Here is a 13,937-nt window from a genome sequence, read left to right as displayed (position 1 = left end):
CGGAGGATTGTGATAATGATGATAAGGAAGAGGATGAAAATACATGTAGTGGTATGGGTGGTGGTGGTGATAGTGCTGATGATGGTGATGATGATGAAAATGATGGTGGTGGTGGTTATGGTGACGATGGTGGTTGTGTTGTTAGTGGTGGTGGTGATGGCAATGATGATGATGGTGATTACATTTGTTGGTAATGGTGTTGGTGGTGGTGGTGATGATGATGATGATGATGATGATGGTAATTATGATGATGATGGTAGCAGTGTGGTTGGTGGTAGTCGTGCTGGTAGTGCTGGTGGTGGTGATGATGATTTTGATGATGGTGATGATTTTTTTTTTTTTGCTTTTCAAATTTCTCTGGACCAATTTGATCTCGATTTTGTGGTGATATTTTTTTTTTTTTTTTTTTGGGGGGGGTTCCAATTTACATCAGCACCCCCAGTAAAAAAAATGTTCCCAGGGCCCTGATAGAATGTATGCACATCCTCCACTCACTTGGGAGTATTCAAGTCGGATTGCATATCAGTTGCCCATAATGCAGGACAAGCTACAGTGATTTTCACATTGTGTATTCTCGATACATACATAATTTTTGTATAAAATAATAGATGTCATATGAATATGTAAATTACATAATTACATTACATGATCATTTGATCTTTATAAAAAAACAGGAATATCTAGAGGCTTGTATATGGGAATCCCATTGTCCTTTGATAAGAGATTGGCACAAATTCTTATTTATTTTCATTTAATAATTGAAGTATAAAGATACAACAATTTGCTGTTAAATATCAATTTAAGTTTAAAGATCAAAGCCTATAAAAGATGTGTACAATTTAGAATTGTTAAACAAGCACTTAATTTTTATGATAAAGATTTTTGTGGTTCATCAATAAAAGTTTGATTCATAAGCAGCTTGGGCTAATGATGGTCCGGAGTTGTTTCCATTCCTGATTTTCTAGGATGACCAAATGAAGCAATCATATGAATGGATGTAGGGTCAGAACTTTTGGTCACAATGTGCATGTACCTTCAATGAATGCTTCACATAAAATTTAAACGTTTAAAGTTAATTAGGAAATTCAGGACATTTTACAGTTACACATGTATGCTTCTGTTTAATGAAATGGTTGATGTAAACCACTCGTGTTGTGCAAATATGAGAGTCAATTGTGTCACACTTTCATTATTCCATTTGTATTTTATCCTATGAAATAGAGAATTTGTCTATTTTTGCAGTTTTTATAATGAGGAAGCACTTCATTGAATTATGATAGGTTTAATTCCACATATCCAGGAGGAATCAAATTTGCTTCACATTATTGATAAGCAAAATGTTTGAAATATAAAAATATTTTTAATTTCATATGATAAAATACAAAATTAATAGTCAGTGGGTGATACATGTCATCTTTTCCTGTATTTGCAACCCAAGAAGGGTTCCAAAAAATGGAATGTCATAACTTGCTTTATATTTTTCTCCCGATTTTGATGAAATTTTCAGCGTTAGGCTCGTATTGATTTTTCTCTATATATTCAAATCAAGTTCTTGTTTGAGTGGACTTGGACTTCTATGATGATGAATTTCTAATCTCTCTCTCTCTTTTTCTTTCTCGTTTTTTTTTTCCCAGGTGATTGGCAATGAAGTGACAGACCTAAACCCAACAAGTGGCAGCTTGCGAAGCAGGGATATCAAGATGTCACGGATGTCAAGGAATCTTTGTTTTGCCATCTGTGTTGCCGTGGGAAACATCCTCTTCTACCTGGTCATGTCCGGAAGTCTTGTGGCCTTCAAGAAGAAAGAGCCTGTTGAGCAATCTGGCAGAACCCACCATCTGAGGGCGGAGATGTTTGAAGATGAGATATCCAAGCTGGTCAAGTCAGCAGTCAGGGATCACGGCATGAGTAGGCAAAACCTGAGCATGATGCTTGAGAATGCCTACAGGGAACATGAAGCAGAAGAAGATCGGAAGCGCAAGAACAACGATCAAGACCTGACCATGGCACTCGAACATGCGTACAGGGGACATGCGACGTCCGAACGCAACAGTATGGATGACTTCTTCATCCACAAAGGGAAATCGGTGTCCACGAAGAGGACCTCTGATACGGCAATGCTTCATAACAATAAGTCAAGGGAAGAAAAACCAAAATACGAGATGACTATTGAGGATCTTGCACCTATTCACTCTGTAGAGAAGGAATTAGAACCTTTGGATGTTGGAAAGGTTGAGGAAGTACAATTTCCTGCAGAGCGTAATGATAAAGGTGGTGTGTTGGATGTCATCGGGCAGATGTTTGGAGGAGGCGGTAAAAAAGAGAAACCTATTGTTTTCCCCCACGACTACAACCTGGTTCTGAATGAACCCAACAAGTGCAAGAACAGCGATGGCAGTGACAAGCCAACTTTCTTCCTGGTGCTTGTCATGAGCATCCACAAGAATTTTGACCAGAGGAATGCTATACGCAGAACGTGGGGAAGTCCCACAGAGATAAACGGCAAGCAGATTGTGACGTTGTTCCTTCTCGCTAAAAGCACGAATTCCAAACACCAGTCTCTAGTAGAACAAGAAAGCAAGCGATACAAAGATATCCTCATGGAAGATTTCATGGACACCTATAAGAACCTGACAATCAAAACGATGATGGGGATGAAGTGGGCCAGTATCTACTGCCCCCATGCCAACTACATCATGAAAACTGATGACGATATGTACATCCAGTATGCCAACATCGTCCCACACCTTTCAAAGCCTATTACACCAACTTCAAATTATGTGAGTGGATTTGTCATCAATGGCAGTCCTATCCGTGACCCCAAAAGCAAGTGGTACATGCCGAAAGAGACCTATCCCGGTACTAAATATCCACCGTTTTGTTCTGGGACAGGGTATATGTTTTCAGGGGATGTCGCGGGGAAGGTCTACGAGACATCGCTTCACACGCCTTTCCTATACCTGGAGGACGTATTCTTTGCCATTTGTATACATTCCCTCCAAATAGTGCCCATCAATCACAAGGGTTTCAACAATTGGCGGACACCCTATTCTTATTGCAAGTACAAGCGCATTTTTACAACTCACATGGTCCCTCCGACAGAAATGCGAAGAATATGGGACGACCAGAAGACTGAAAAAGGGTACAAATGTTATATATGATAAGACAACAAACCAAGAGCAATGTAGAGTACTAGTTTGTAGGAAATGGAAAGTTTCAGGTAACTTTCATTTTATTACGTCACTCTGCAAGACTTTGACAATCAGTTTTTATTCGTGCTGCATCTTATGGAATTGTGGTACAAGAGGAGAAACTTTATGAGCAGTGCCTAACCTACTCATCCACTTCAGCCAGATAGTCCCTGTAAGAAGCCTGTGTGAATGACAGAATTCAGTAATCAACAACATACGGCGTGTTGCAAGAAAATATTTGCAATCGATTACAAATATTCTGTTGCAATTTTACAGTTGATAGATCAGTTTTAACTGTAGAAAATCAGATTGCCCTGCTTGTTTCAAGAAGCAGATTAGAAAATCAATCGCAATTACTTTCAAAACTTATGATTGATTTTGGGACCGAAAATAGACTTGCAATTGATCGCAAGTTTCTTGCAACGCCCCAGTAGCCCTTTGGATGCTGAGTCTGCATATATGCAGGCTGGAGTCTTTGGAAAACATGTGTTATAGCAAAATCATTTAGTCTCCAACTGGTTAAAGGGAGAGTTCACTCGGACATCAAGTTGGTCTTGATAAATGCAAAGAAATGAGAGAACATATTACTGAAAGTTTGACAAAATAAATCAAAGAACAACAGATTAATACATGATTTTTTAGATTATGCGAGCCGCTCTTCCATACGTCATGAAATCTAAAATTCATTCATTCTGATCTTCTTAACGGTTTTCTCAAAAAAGTTATCTATGAAATGATGTTCTCTGTTGATACATTGAATGTACATTAAACAGGTGAAAAATTTTATGAGAAAATGGCATTTCATGGATTTTTTGATAAATTTAGCTTTTTGTATGTGACATCTTCACATATCAGAAACTTTTATAATTCTGAAAAAAAAAAAATTTGAAAGAAACTCCCAAAACATGTCTTTTCCCTTTTTAGTTGCTTTTGTTAGAACCAACCTAATGTCAGAGTGGACTTTGCCATTATAAAAGTACATTTTCTCGTTGAATAGAGTTTGTAACTTTATATATTCGTAAACAAAGCATCAGAAATAAGCCTCATGAAAAGTAAGTTCCCCCTATTAAAATCAAAATGGCATAATTGCTACTATTCAAAATCTACAAGTCAACCCAACAAGGTGATTTGAATTTAAAAAAATCAACAAGCATAATATTGACTATTTCAGAAAAATCAGATATAAAATATGAAAAACACAATATTATTATATATTATTATTCTGTTTTCACTTTGTTAAGCCAAATTTTGTAATGCCCCAAGTTTCTTATTTTCAATCTATATTTGGTTAAATTTTCAGTGCTATGCTTGTTATTTTGTTTGTTCTCTGTTTATTCATATCAGCTTGTTGGGAGTAAACTTGGCTTTAATGAAAACAGTTTGAGCTAAATTACTTTGGAGGAGTATACTTCTAATTTTGATGAAAAATTAAAAGTTTGCACGTCTTGATGTGTTCTTACTCATAAATGACTCAGCAAGTCAATTTCAATTTTACACAGAAAATAATAAGTGCACACTGTACATTGGAATGCTGACAAAAAAATTGCGGTATTTTTTAAATTTTATTATCCTTTTTTGATTTACGTGTAGGAGGAACTTGTATTTTCTGTGTGTCATGTTGATATTGTTAGTACAGTACTATGACTAATTGACAATAGGGGAGACCAGGAAGGGGATACTGTTTATTTTAGAAAAAAAAAAGTATTCCGTTGATCACAAAAAAGCTTTGCTTTAGAACCTGGGAGTGTTTTATGAAATATCTTGTCTGTGTTCTTCATTGACTAATTTATTCTGAGCCAATCAGATGCAAGGATTTCAGTAGCTTATAACAATACTCAGTGAAAGTCACTGACTTTGTTTTATGAAATTCTCCCCAGTAGAACTGTAATATGGTGGATGTATATTCCACATTTAAAACAAGCATTCATATAATATGATATAAGTATGTATTATTTCTATTATTGGACATCACCTCTTTCGATTTAAATAATGCAGTTCATTCTCGAATCATCGAATGTATATTTGACGTTGCTGCTTATGATTTGTATTCAATGTTTAAAGTGGCATATTGGACTATTTTTCTGCAATAGGGAAGGGAAGCTATGTTTGATAATCTTGTTATTTGTCCATTTATTTCTTCTACCCCTTATCTTGTCTCTCTTTTCCTCCCCCTTCTCTCTCCTACTTTTCTTTTTTCTCTCTCTCTCTGCTTGTATATCATGCCCTTGCACATATTTCCATTCTTTCATATTTTTTCTTTTCCCTCTCATCTGTCTCTTCAGCCTCATTTGCTCCCCCCTCCCTCTCTCTCTCTCTCTCTCTCTTTCCCTCACCCTCTAAAACTTTATCTCGACTATAATAAAGTAAGGGATCACTTTGGACAGCTGCAAATGTTGATGTTTTTTAAATGTTATATAAAGAGATTCTTAATTTGTGAAATGCACAATCACATTAAGGGATCACTTTGGACAGCTGCAAATGCTGAAGTTTTTAAATGTTATTTAAAAAGATTATTAATTTATGAAATGCACAATCACAGTATCTCGTACAATCGTACGTACTCGCATGCACCAAAGATTAGCACAGTATTTGAATGTTACATGATACTCCAATATGATTAAAATTACTGGTACTGTACCAAAGTTTATGAAGACAAGGTAAGAGTTTTTCCTGAATGCGATGCTGCCACTTACAAATGGAATATGGCTGAAAGCAAAAAAACACATTGAAAAACTGATACATGTACCTACCATGTACAGTATTCTTTGTGATGTCATTACTGAATAACAGCCATTTAACTTAAAGGACAAGTCCACCCCAACAAAAAGTTGATTTGAATAAAAAGAGAAAAATCCAACAAGCATTACACTGAAAATTTCATCAAAATTGGATGCAAAATAAGAAAGTTATGACATTTTAAAGTTTCACTTAATTTCACAAGACAGTTATATGCACATCCTGGTGGGTATGCAAATGAGAAGACTGATGACGTCACTCACTCACTTTTTCTTTTGTATTTTATTATATGAAATATGGAATATTCGAATTTTCTCCTCATTGTCAAGTGAAACAACGATTGATTCTTCCCTGAGCATGTGGAATTAGCATTGTTTAATACTATATGATTCAGTCAAGTTTGTCCTCAATGTCAAATCTGTAAAAAATGGAAATATATAATTCAAACAAAAAACAAAAGAAATAGTGAGTGAGGGACATCATCTACTGTCTCATTTGCATGTCACTGAGTTGTGCATATCACTGTTTTGTTAAAAGTAAGCAAAACTTAAAAATGTCATAACTTTCTTATTTTACATCCGATTTTGATCAAATTTTCAGCATTTTGCTAGTTTGATTTTTCTCTTTTTATTCAAATCAACATTTCTCTGGGGTGGACTTGACCTTTAAGCTAATCATTACACACTCTAAATTGGCAACACAACAAAAACTGCAAAATCACTTTTTTTTAATGCAAATTGGCAACTTTTTCAGTAATTCAATTCTTTTACCATTAATATGAACTAATGCTTTATCCATTTTCAATAAGCCTGTTCACGGTTGTAAACTGCGCACGAGCAGAAAAAGGTCATTGGAGACAACCATGAAGGTGGCTTTCAAATTCACTGACATAGGCATTTCTGATTTGATGATTATTCATGTATTCCTTTCAAAATATTTATCACATCCAAGCTGAAGAGTAATAAATAGAGCCTTCATAATCACTGGTATTTGACAGTTATATACAATATACAATGCCTTTTGTTCTTAGAATTTGAATACTCTACCGGTAAAGCTTACGCAACATCTACATTTGAAAATGATAGTGCTTATCCTAATGAAAAATCACAAAGGTCATTTGAGGAAAGTTGATCATGAGCTAACCGTGAACTGGCTTATTATCAAAGTATGAAAATAATGATAGAGAATTAATTGCTGTTGAAGACAAACATTTGTCTTGCCAAATTCCAAGTGTTCATGAGGTTGTGTTGAGTGATAAGCTAATGAAACAAAATGACAAATCGGTATCATATGATTGTAACATTTTACTTGTGATAACAAGTTATTAATTATTATTCTGCAATTGTTGAATAACTTATGTAAAAATGAAAATGTGTTGGTACTATTTTTTACGCTGGTACTATTTTTGTTCTTACAATGCAAATTTGATTATTTATACTATGGAAATGACCAAAAAAAAGAAAGTAAGTACCCTCTATAATCTAATGGACATTACATTTTGTAGTGATAATCTTGGCAGATATGTTTTTACATTGATTGATCAGCTTTATATTTTTTATTCTTGTAAATAGCTTTTGATATTTAAACACACCTACATGTACTAACTATTAAGAATGATAGCAGCAAACATGTCTAGCATACTGAAGTGATGATGTGACAAATTTTTTTTTTTTTTGCATTTCAGCATTATCTTCACCATAGCTCAGTGGAGAATAATGCAAATATAACCTTAACCCACATTTGGTGGGAAGGAATCCACGGGGGCCCAAGATACGACCTCATGAAAGTCATGTCAATGGATTATTAGCCTGGTTTACAACATTCAGAATCATGCCAATAATACATTAATTTCTACTGGGCTAATTATTCATGATATCCGTTGACTTGTATCTTATGCCCCTATAGACTGATTCCCATCTAATTTGGGTTGAGGAGGTATTTCATCATGCTCTAGCGCAAGAAATAAAAATGAAGAAATTTGTGATGCTATACTTTGATACTCATATGAAATAGTTCATGGCGCTTCGAAATTCTTATGAAATCAAACAAATAATTGATAATCTGAACATTTGTTGGACATATTTTGTATATGATTGCAGTAAACATGTAATTAACAGTATTCATATATGTATTCAAGAGACATTTAAATTGCCCTAATATTGGACTTGACTTTGCTATATTGTAATTAAGATTTTTTTTTATTAATTTCAAATTTGTTATTGTTGCACTTCGAGAAATTTGAGTTGTAAAAGGCAAATTGAGATGTTTCATATAATGCAATGAAAAATCCTCCAAAGAAAAGAAAATCTAAATAACCAATTTTTTGTCGGAGGTAGGGGTAGTCGGTGGAATATCAAAGCAGAAACAGGAAACAATAAAACCAGGAAAACCCGTCCTACATTACAATTCATGAGAAAGAAAAACCGTGTTAAATTGTGATTCACAAGGAAGACCTATCACCTATTTAGAATTACAGCCAAGGGACATATGTAGTCAGAGATGCCAGCCATACCTTTTTTTGCATAGTTTCACCTTTACATTACGAATATTAAAACCATTCCTTTTTGTTTCTGCATGTCTTGCTTTTTTTGCTATGAAGAAGGCCATACATTTTTTGGTATGTTTTAATACATTTAAAAGAAATTCTGATCGTGGAGTATTTGCCATAGTATGATATGCACGATCTGCTTTCCATTGACAGCTGCAACTCCTATCTGCAGTTTGGGGCCTTGCTTGCTCTTTTATAGTGACCGTGTAGACTTGAGACCATCACAGTGAGGGAAATAAAAATAAAAAAAAGATCCTCTATTTGTGGGTAAATAATACTCTTCTTCTTGGAATGTTTTTTTTTTCTGTTGAAGAAGGTTGGCATCTCTGGAGTTGAACTCTCCATTCAGTTTTGAGTTTAGTCAATTATGCCAACGCTTATTTGAACAGTGCCTGCTCAAGACAAGAAAAATAAATAACTGGGATCCCCATCACAATCTTCTCAACACATGATACAGATCATTTTTTTTGCACCGGCATTAAAATGATTACACAGACTTGTTTTCCATGAAATGCAGCAGCAGAAGCTATTGCCTGACAGAGACAACCCTCTTTTGAAATTGATCAGAATTAAATTCTGGAACACATTAATCAGAAATAAAGATGAATGGGGGGGGGGGTCAGATTGACTCTCAGCCTCCCCTAATAAGAACAAGGTATGAAAATACCCAGTTAAAATAGGGCTAAATTAACTGTGCCCCCACAAATTATTTTAAAAAATCAAGAACATCCACCGTTAAATATGATTTTCTGCGGAACATGCTCTTTCTTGGCTAGAAATACTGTGTAAATGTATAATGGAGTACTAGTAAATACAATAATTTTAAATAGTCAGTATTGATAAAAACATGTACAGAATAATGGCCTTTGATTTTTTGGTAGCTATTTTCAATGTGTGCTTATAATCATTTCCACCAATCCATGCAATCAATTTTAATGTTTGTGTTATTTTTTTGTGAAAATTCTGCATTATCAACAGCTGTTGTTGAAAACTGTTTTTGTTTACTTAGTTTAAGTCATGATGTGAACCGTGAATGAGTTTGGGCCAGAATTTGATGATGATTTAAATCTTACAGGCAACATTGACTATTAAAGTCAAATCTATTGGAACTGCATAATCCACAGTACTTTGACTTAGGAGAAATTTGACTTCAAAGAGGTGTTGTGATTAATGTGGTTAAAAATTGCTTCGAGTTAGATGATTTTTTTTTCACTTATGGCATGTCGACTTATGCAAGTTTGCTTGTATATTCAATTATCACATATTCTGACTATTATAATGAACTTTTTTTTTTTCTTGTTTATCGTTTGATTATTATTTTTCTGCAATGAAATTATCTTTCTGTCTAGACCAGAGTGAGCATTATAATTAATCGAAATCACAGTCTATGCGCTTTAGAGATACTATATTAAATACAATTCCAGTTGTTTTAAAATATAACTATTACAGGTTTCTTTTTGTTCTTTTGTAATTCATTTATCATAATTAAGTGACCATTCATTGCCTTTTGGGAGTTGATTTCAATCAGGGGTAATACACACAGATTTAAAAAATGATGTGAAGAGATAGAGTAATATGAGATAAACAAAACTCTGAAAATTACTTCAACATATCTTCAGACTAGTAACTCATGTGATCAATAAACTTCTTTATTGCAAAAAAAGAGAATTATCTTAATTCAGAAAATAGTTACCCACATTCAAATCCTTGAAATGCCATGTAATAAAGCTCTACCTTTAAGGGGATACTCCAGGCTGAGGATAATATGATTTGAACAGATAAAGAAAAAATCAGACAAACAAAACACTGAAAATTTGATCAAAATCGGACAAGGAATAAAAAAGTTATGACATTTTAAAGTTTTGCACTATTCCGGTGAAATAGTTCTAGGCTTGTCTTCATGAATATTCAGTGAGCATATTGATGATGTCATATCCCCACTTGTTCTTTTGTATTTTATTATATGAAATTAAGTTTATTAAAAATTTTCCTTCAAAAACTTTAAACATTGGATTGAAAACTGATTAAGTGCATTAGATATTCATTGCTGCAAGTTATTTTATTATAAGAAAGACATATCATTCACATGTGTATGAAATAACGAAACAATTATGATTTTATTTACTACATAAGAAAAGGGAAGGTGGGGATGTGACATCATCAGCCCACCTAATAAATATTCATGACGATGTGCATATACTATTTTCACAAAAGTTTGATAAACTTTAAAATTTAATAACTTCGTTATTTGTTATCCAATTTGATGAAATTTTCAGCATTTTAGATATAAATATTTTCAGCTCGGAGCACCCCTTTAACAAATGTGTGTGACGGTGTGTATAGTTGCAAACAGTCCGGTTGCTATAAGGGGGGGGGGGGGGTTGAAAGGGGCAAAGAGGAAGAGGAAAACATACATATAAGGAAGGAGCAAAAAGAGAAGGGATCGGGGTAACATGTGAATGTGTCGATGCCATGAACGATGCAGAGTCTGAGGTGTCCGTTGGGGAATAATAATAATCGTCTTTAGATTTTAGTTGTTTGTCCGATATAGGTTCGAACTTATAAGTTATATCTTTGTTCGACAGACAGACGAGTTTTCTAGTCATATTGCTCATAAATTCCCCCTCCCCGTAACTAGCGATCATTATCCCCCATTAAAAAAGCACTCCTATCCTCCCGATACTACGAATAGCAAACCTCTTACTTGCTTATTGTGACTCCCTTTTCCTAGCAACCCCTAGGTCACACGGGCCTAATTACAACTGGCAGTCAAAAAATATTCATTCGACCTAACCCATTCTAAATTTTTTAATTTGATATTGCTGATTGACAAAAATGAATGAATATGATTGACAATCTAACACTGATTCTAGGGAGGGCACCTACTGAACTTCTTTTTTCCAAATTGGAAAGATATATCACCACTATGGAACTAAATTTTTACGGGCGGAAGAATTAGGGCCATTTGACTCTCTCAAGTGATGAATTTGATCCCGTCAGGTGTAGTCTTCATAAATGCTGATTTATTTTTAAAATGAGCCGGTCGAGGTACCCTTTTCTGGTCAGATATGGAATGTCAGACATTTATCCTATCCACTGATAGTAAACATTCAACCCTCGAATTTCCTCCTTATTTTTAAGGAATTATTTTTAGGTACCACTTTAACACACGAGTCTATGGGGATTGAATTAGGCCTGTGATACCCCTACTCTAATCGTAAATGGAGATCCTCTTTACATAATATGACTAACGACCCTCAGTTCTCTAATTATGAATAGCGACCCTCTTATTGATTATAAATAGCATCCATTGTTTTCCTATTGACTAGCGACCTTGGAGGGGGGGGGGGATAAGATGACCCTCTCCCAATTGAAGGCTGCTGTATAAATTCGAACTTGGAGGATATATACGTCCCTGGCCGCCATAATCCTCATGACTTATCATGACTGGAGATCCTCTCTTATCATCACAATGTGGGAGCGCCGTGGTATATTGGTTACGACTCTCGTCCTTCAATCAGAGGCACGTGGGTTCGAATCCCAACTATGGCGTGCTTTCTTTCCTTCAGCAAGAAATTTATCCACTACTGCACTCGACCCGGGTGAGGTGAATGGGTACCCAATAGGATTTATTCCTTGACGCTTTAGCGCCGACATCCCGACTCAGCTACCATGGTCTTTAATCAACTCTGGTCCCTTTTAATGACTATTATAGTGACCCTTGCCTGATATGACTAGCGGACCATCTTTGTTAATTATGTTAATTATGACTAGCGCCTCAAAGTAGATATTAAGACTGGAGCAAAAGTCGCAAGAACAAATGTCGCGTCACCTCCGGGTGTCTGCCCAGAAAGGGGCCTATAACAACTTTGATAAAATTGTGTATGTTCGTTAGATGCCTTTTTTTTCTTAAATTTCTTCGAATTCAACTTGATGTGAACTAGTTTGTAATGGGCTTTCCCGAAAGAGACGTATAAATCAGAGGTGAAAATTCGAAATAAAGCGAAGTCTTGGACAAAGTTGCAGTTAATTATATTTCAATATTATTAGAATGTGTTTAGCCACTAATCTGTCTGAATGTCATTCGTAAAGAGCGCCATCAGCCATCGTAGAATGTATAAACAGTGGGAGGTCGGAGCAGAATGGACTCATATTCTCTCTCTGGACAGATCAGTGGCGTGGGGGCACATCTCCTTGGTAACTATGTTGAAACCATACGGATGCATTTTATATGAAATGCTTGATTCCAAAAGGAGCTTTATCCACTTTTGACCAAAATTAATTTGTTTTTATATAAACATATGTATCTTAGACGTGGGAATCAAAATGTACCATATCGCATTTGATTTTTTTTTTTTTTTTTGGGGGGGGGGAGGTAGGTAAAAATAGTTTTAATCCTAATTATTTCCATTCATGTGAAACTATTTTAATTGGATTATGAGAACCATTGAGTCAATCCACCTTAGCATTTATTTTTCAAATTTTACTTGGTAAACAATTCATTTTGCGATGTAAATACCAATTAAGAGGCTCTCACTATATAGTTTGAAACAATTTAATTATTATCTTTTATCTTATAAAGTTACTGAGGAAATAATTGCAAAAAAGAAGAACAAACTCAATAAACACAATGTAAAATGGCAAAACATGAATATATATTATTCCATTGCATGAATTGTAACCACTGTAGATTAGTATTAAAAAAAAATATTTTTGTGAGTTTGTTTCATCTTCTGTTCATGTTGTGCTAAAAAGGCATTACATCCCTTTTCTGTGTGTCCGCCATAAAATAGCCCTATTGGGGGCGGAGCGAAGTTGAAAGTGGGGGGGGGGGGGGAGGGGGCATGTAGGTGGAAAAGATACTTTCTTTCAGGGCACTATTTAAATAAAAAAGTAGCTAATGTATCTCAAATTTCAATGACAGGACGCATGTGTTAAAATTTTCTTTGAACTAATCCACTGTGGAATCAGGTGCGGCTTAAAGGGATGGTCCGGGCTGAAAGCATTTATAGCTTAATAAATAGAGCAGAATTCACTGAGCAAAATGCCGAAAATGTCATCAAAATCGGATAACAAATAACAAAGTTATTGAATTTTAAAGTTTAGCAATATTTTGTGAAAACAGTCGTCATGAATATTCATTAGGTGGGCTGATGATGTCACATCTCCACTTGTTCTTTTGTATTTTATTATATGAAATTAGGTTTATTCAATTTTTTTCCTCCAAGAACTAGAAAAATTGGATTGACAACTGAATAGTGCATTATATATCTATTGCTGCAACTTATTTCATTATAAGGGAGACATATTAGTCACACAAGTATGAAATAATGAAATAATTATGATTTTATGTAATAACATAAGAAAACGGAAAGTGGGGATGTGACATCATCAGCCCACCTAATGAATATTCATGACGACTCTTTTCATAAAATATTACTAAACTTTAAAGTTCAATAACT

General features: G+C 34.8%; 1 protein-coding gene across 1 annotated transcript; it reads left to right on the top strand.

Moving 5' to 3' along the window:
• Positions 1 to 1,302: 1,302 nt before the first annotated feature.
• LOC129257513 (beta-1,3-galactosyltransferase 1-like) lies at positions 1,303 to 9,915 on the top strand. The gene has a single exon (XM_064096739.1). The coding sequence runs from the start codon at positions 1,701 to 1,703 to the stop codon at positions 3,159 to 3,161; it is 1,461 nt and encodes a 486-aa protein (XP_063952809.1). The 5' UTR covers positions 1,303 to 1,700; the 3' UTR covers positions 3,162 to 9,915.
• Positions 9,916 to 13,937: the final 4,022 nt, after the last annotated feature.

The sequence above is a fragment of the Lytechinus pictus genome, chromosome 3 (genome assembly GCF_037042905.1).
Source record: "Lytechinus pictus isolate F3 Inbred chromosome 3, Lp3.0, whole genome shotgun sequence".
Lineage (NCBI taxonomy): Eukaryota > Metazoa > Echinodermata > Echinoidea > Temnopleuroida > Toxopneustidae > Lytechinus > Lytechinus pictus.
The sequence above is the reverse complement of the archived record's forward strand: the minus strand, read 5'-3'. Positions and strand labels throughout refer to the sequence as shown.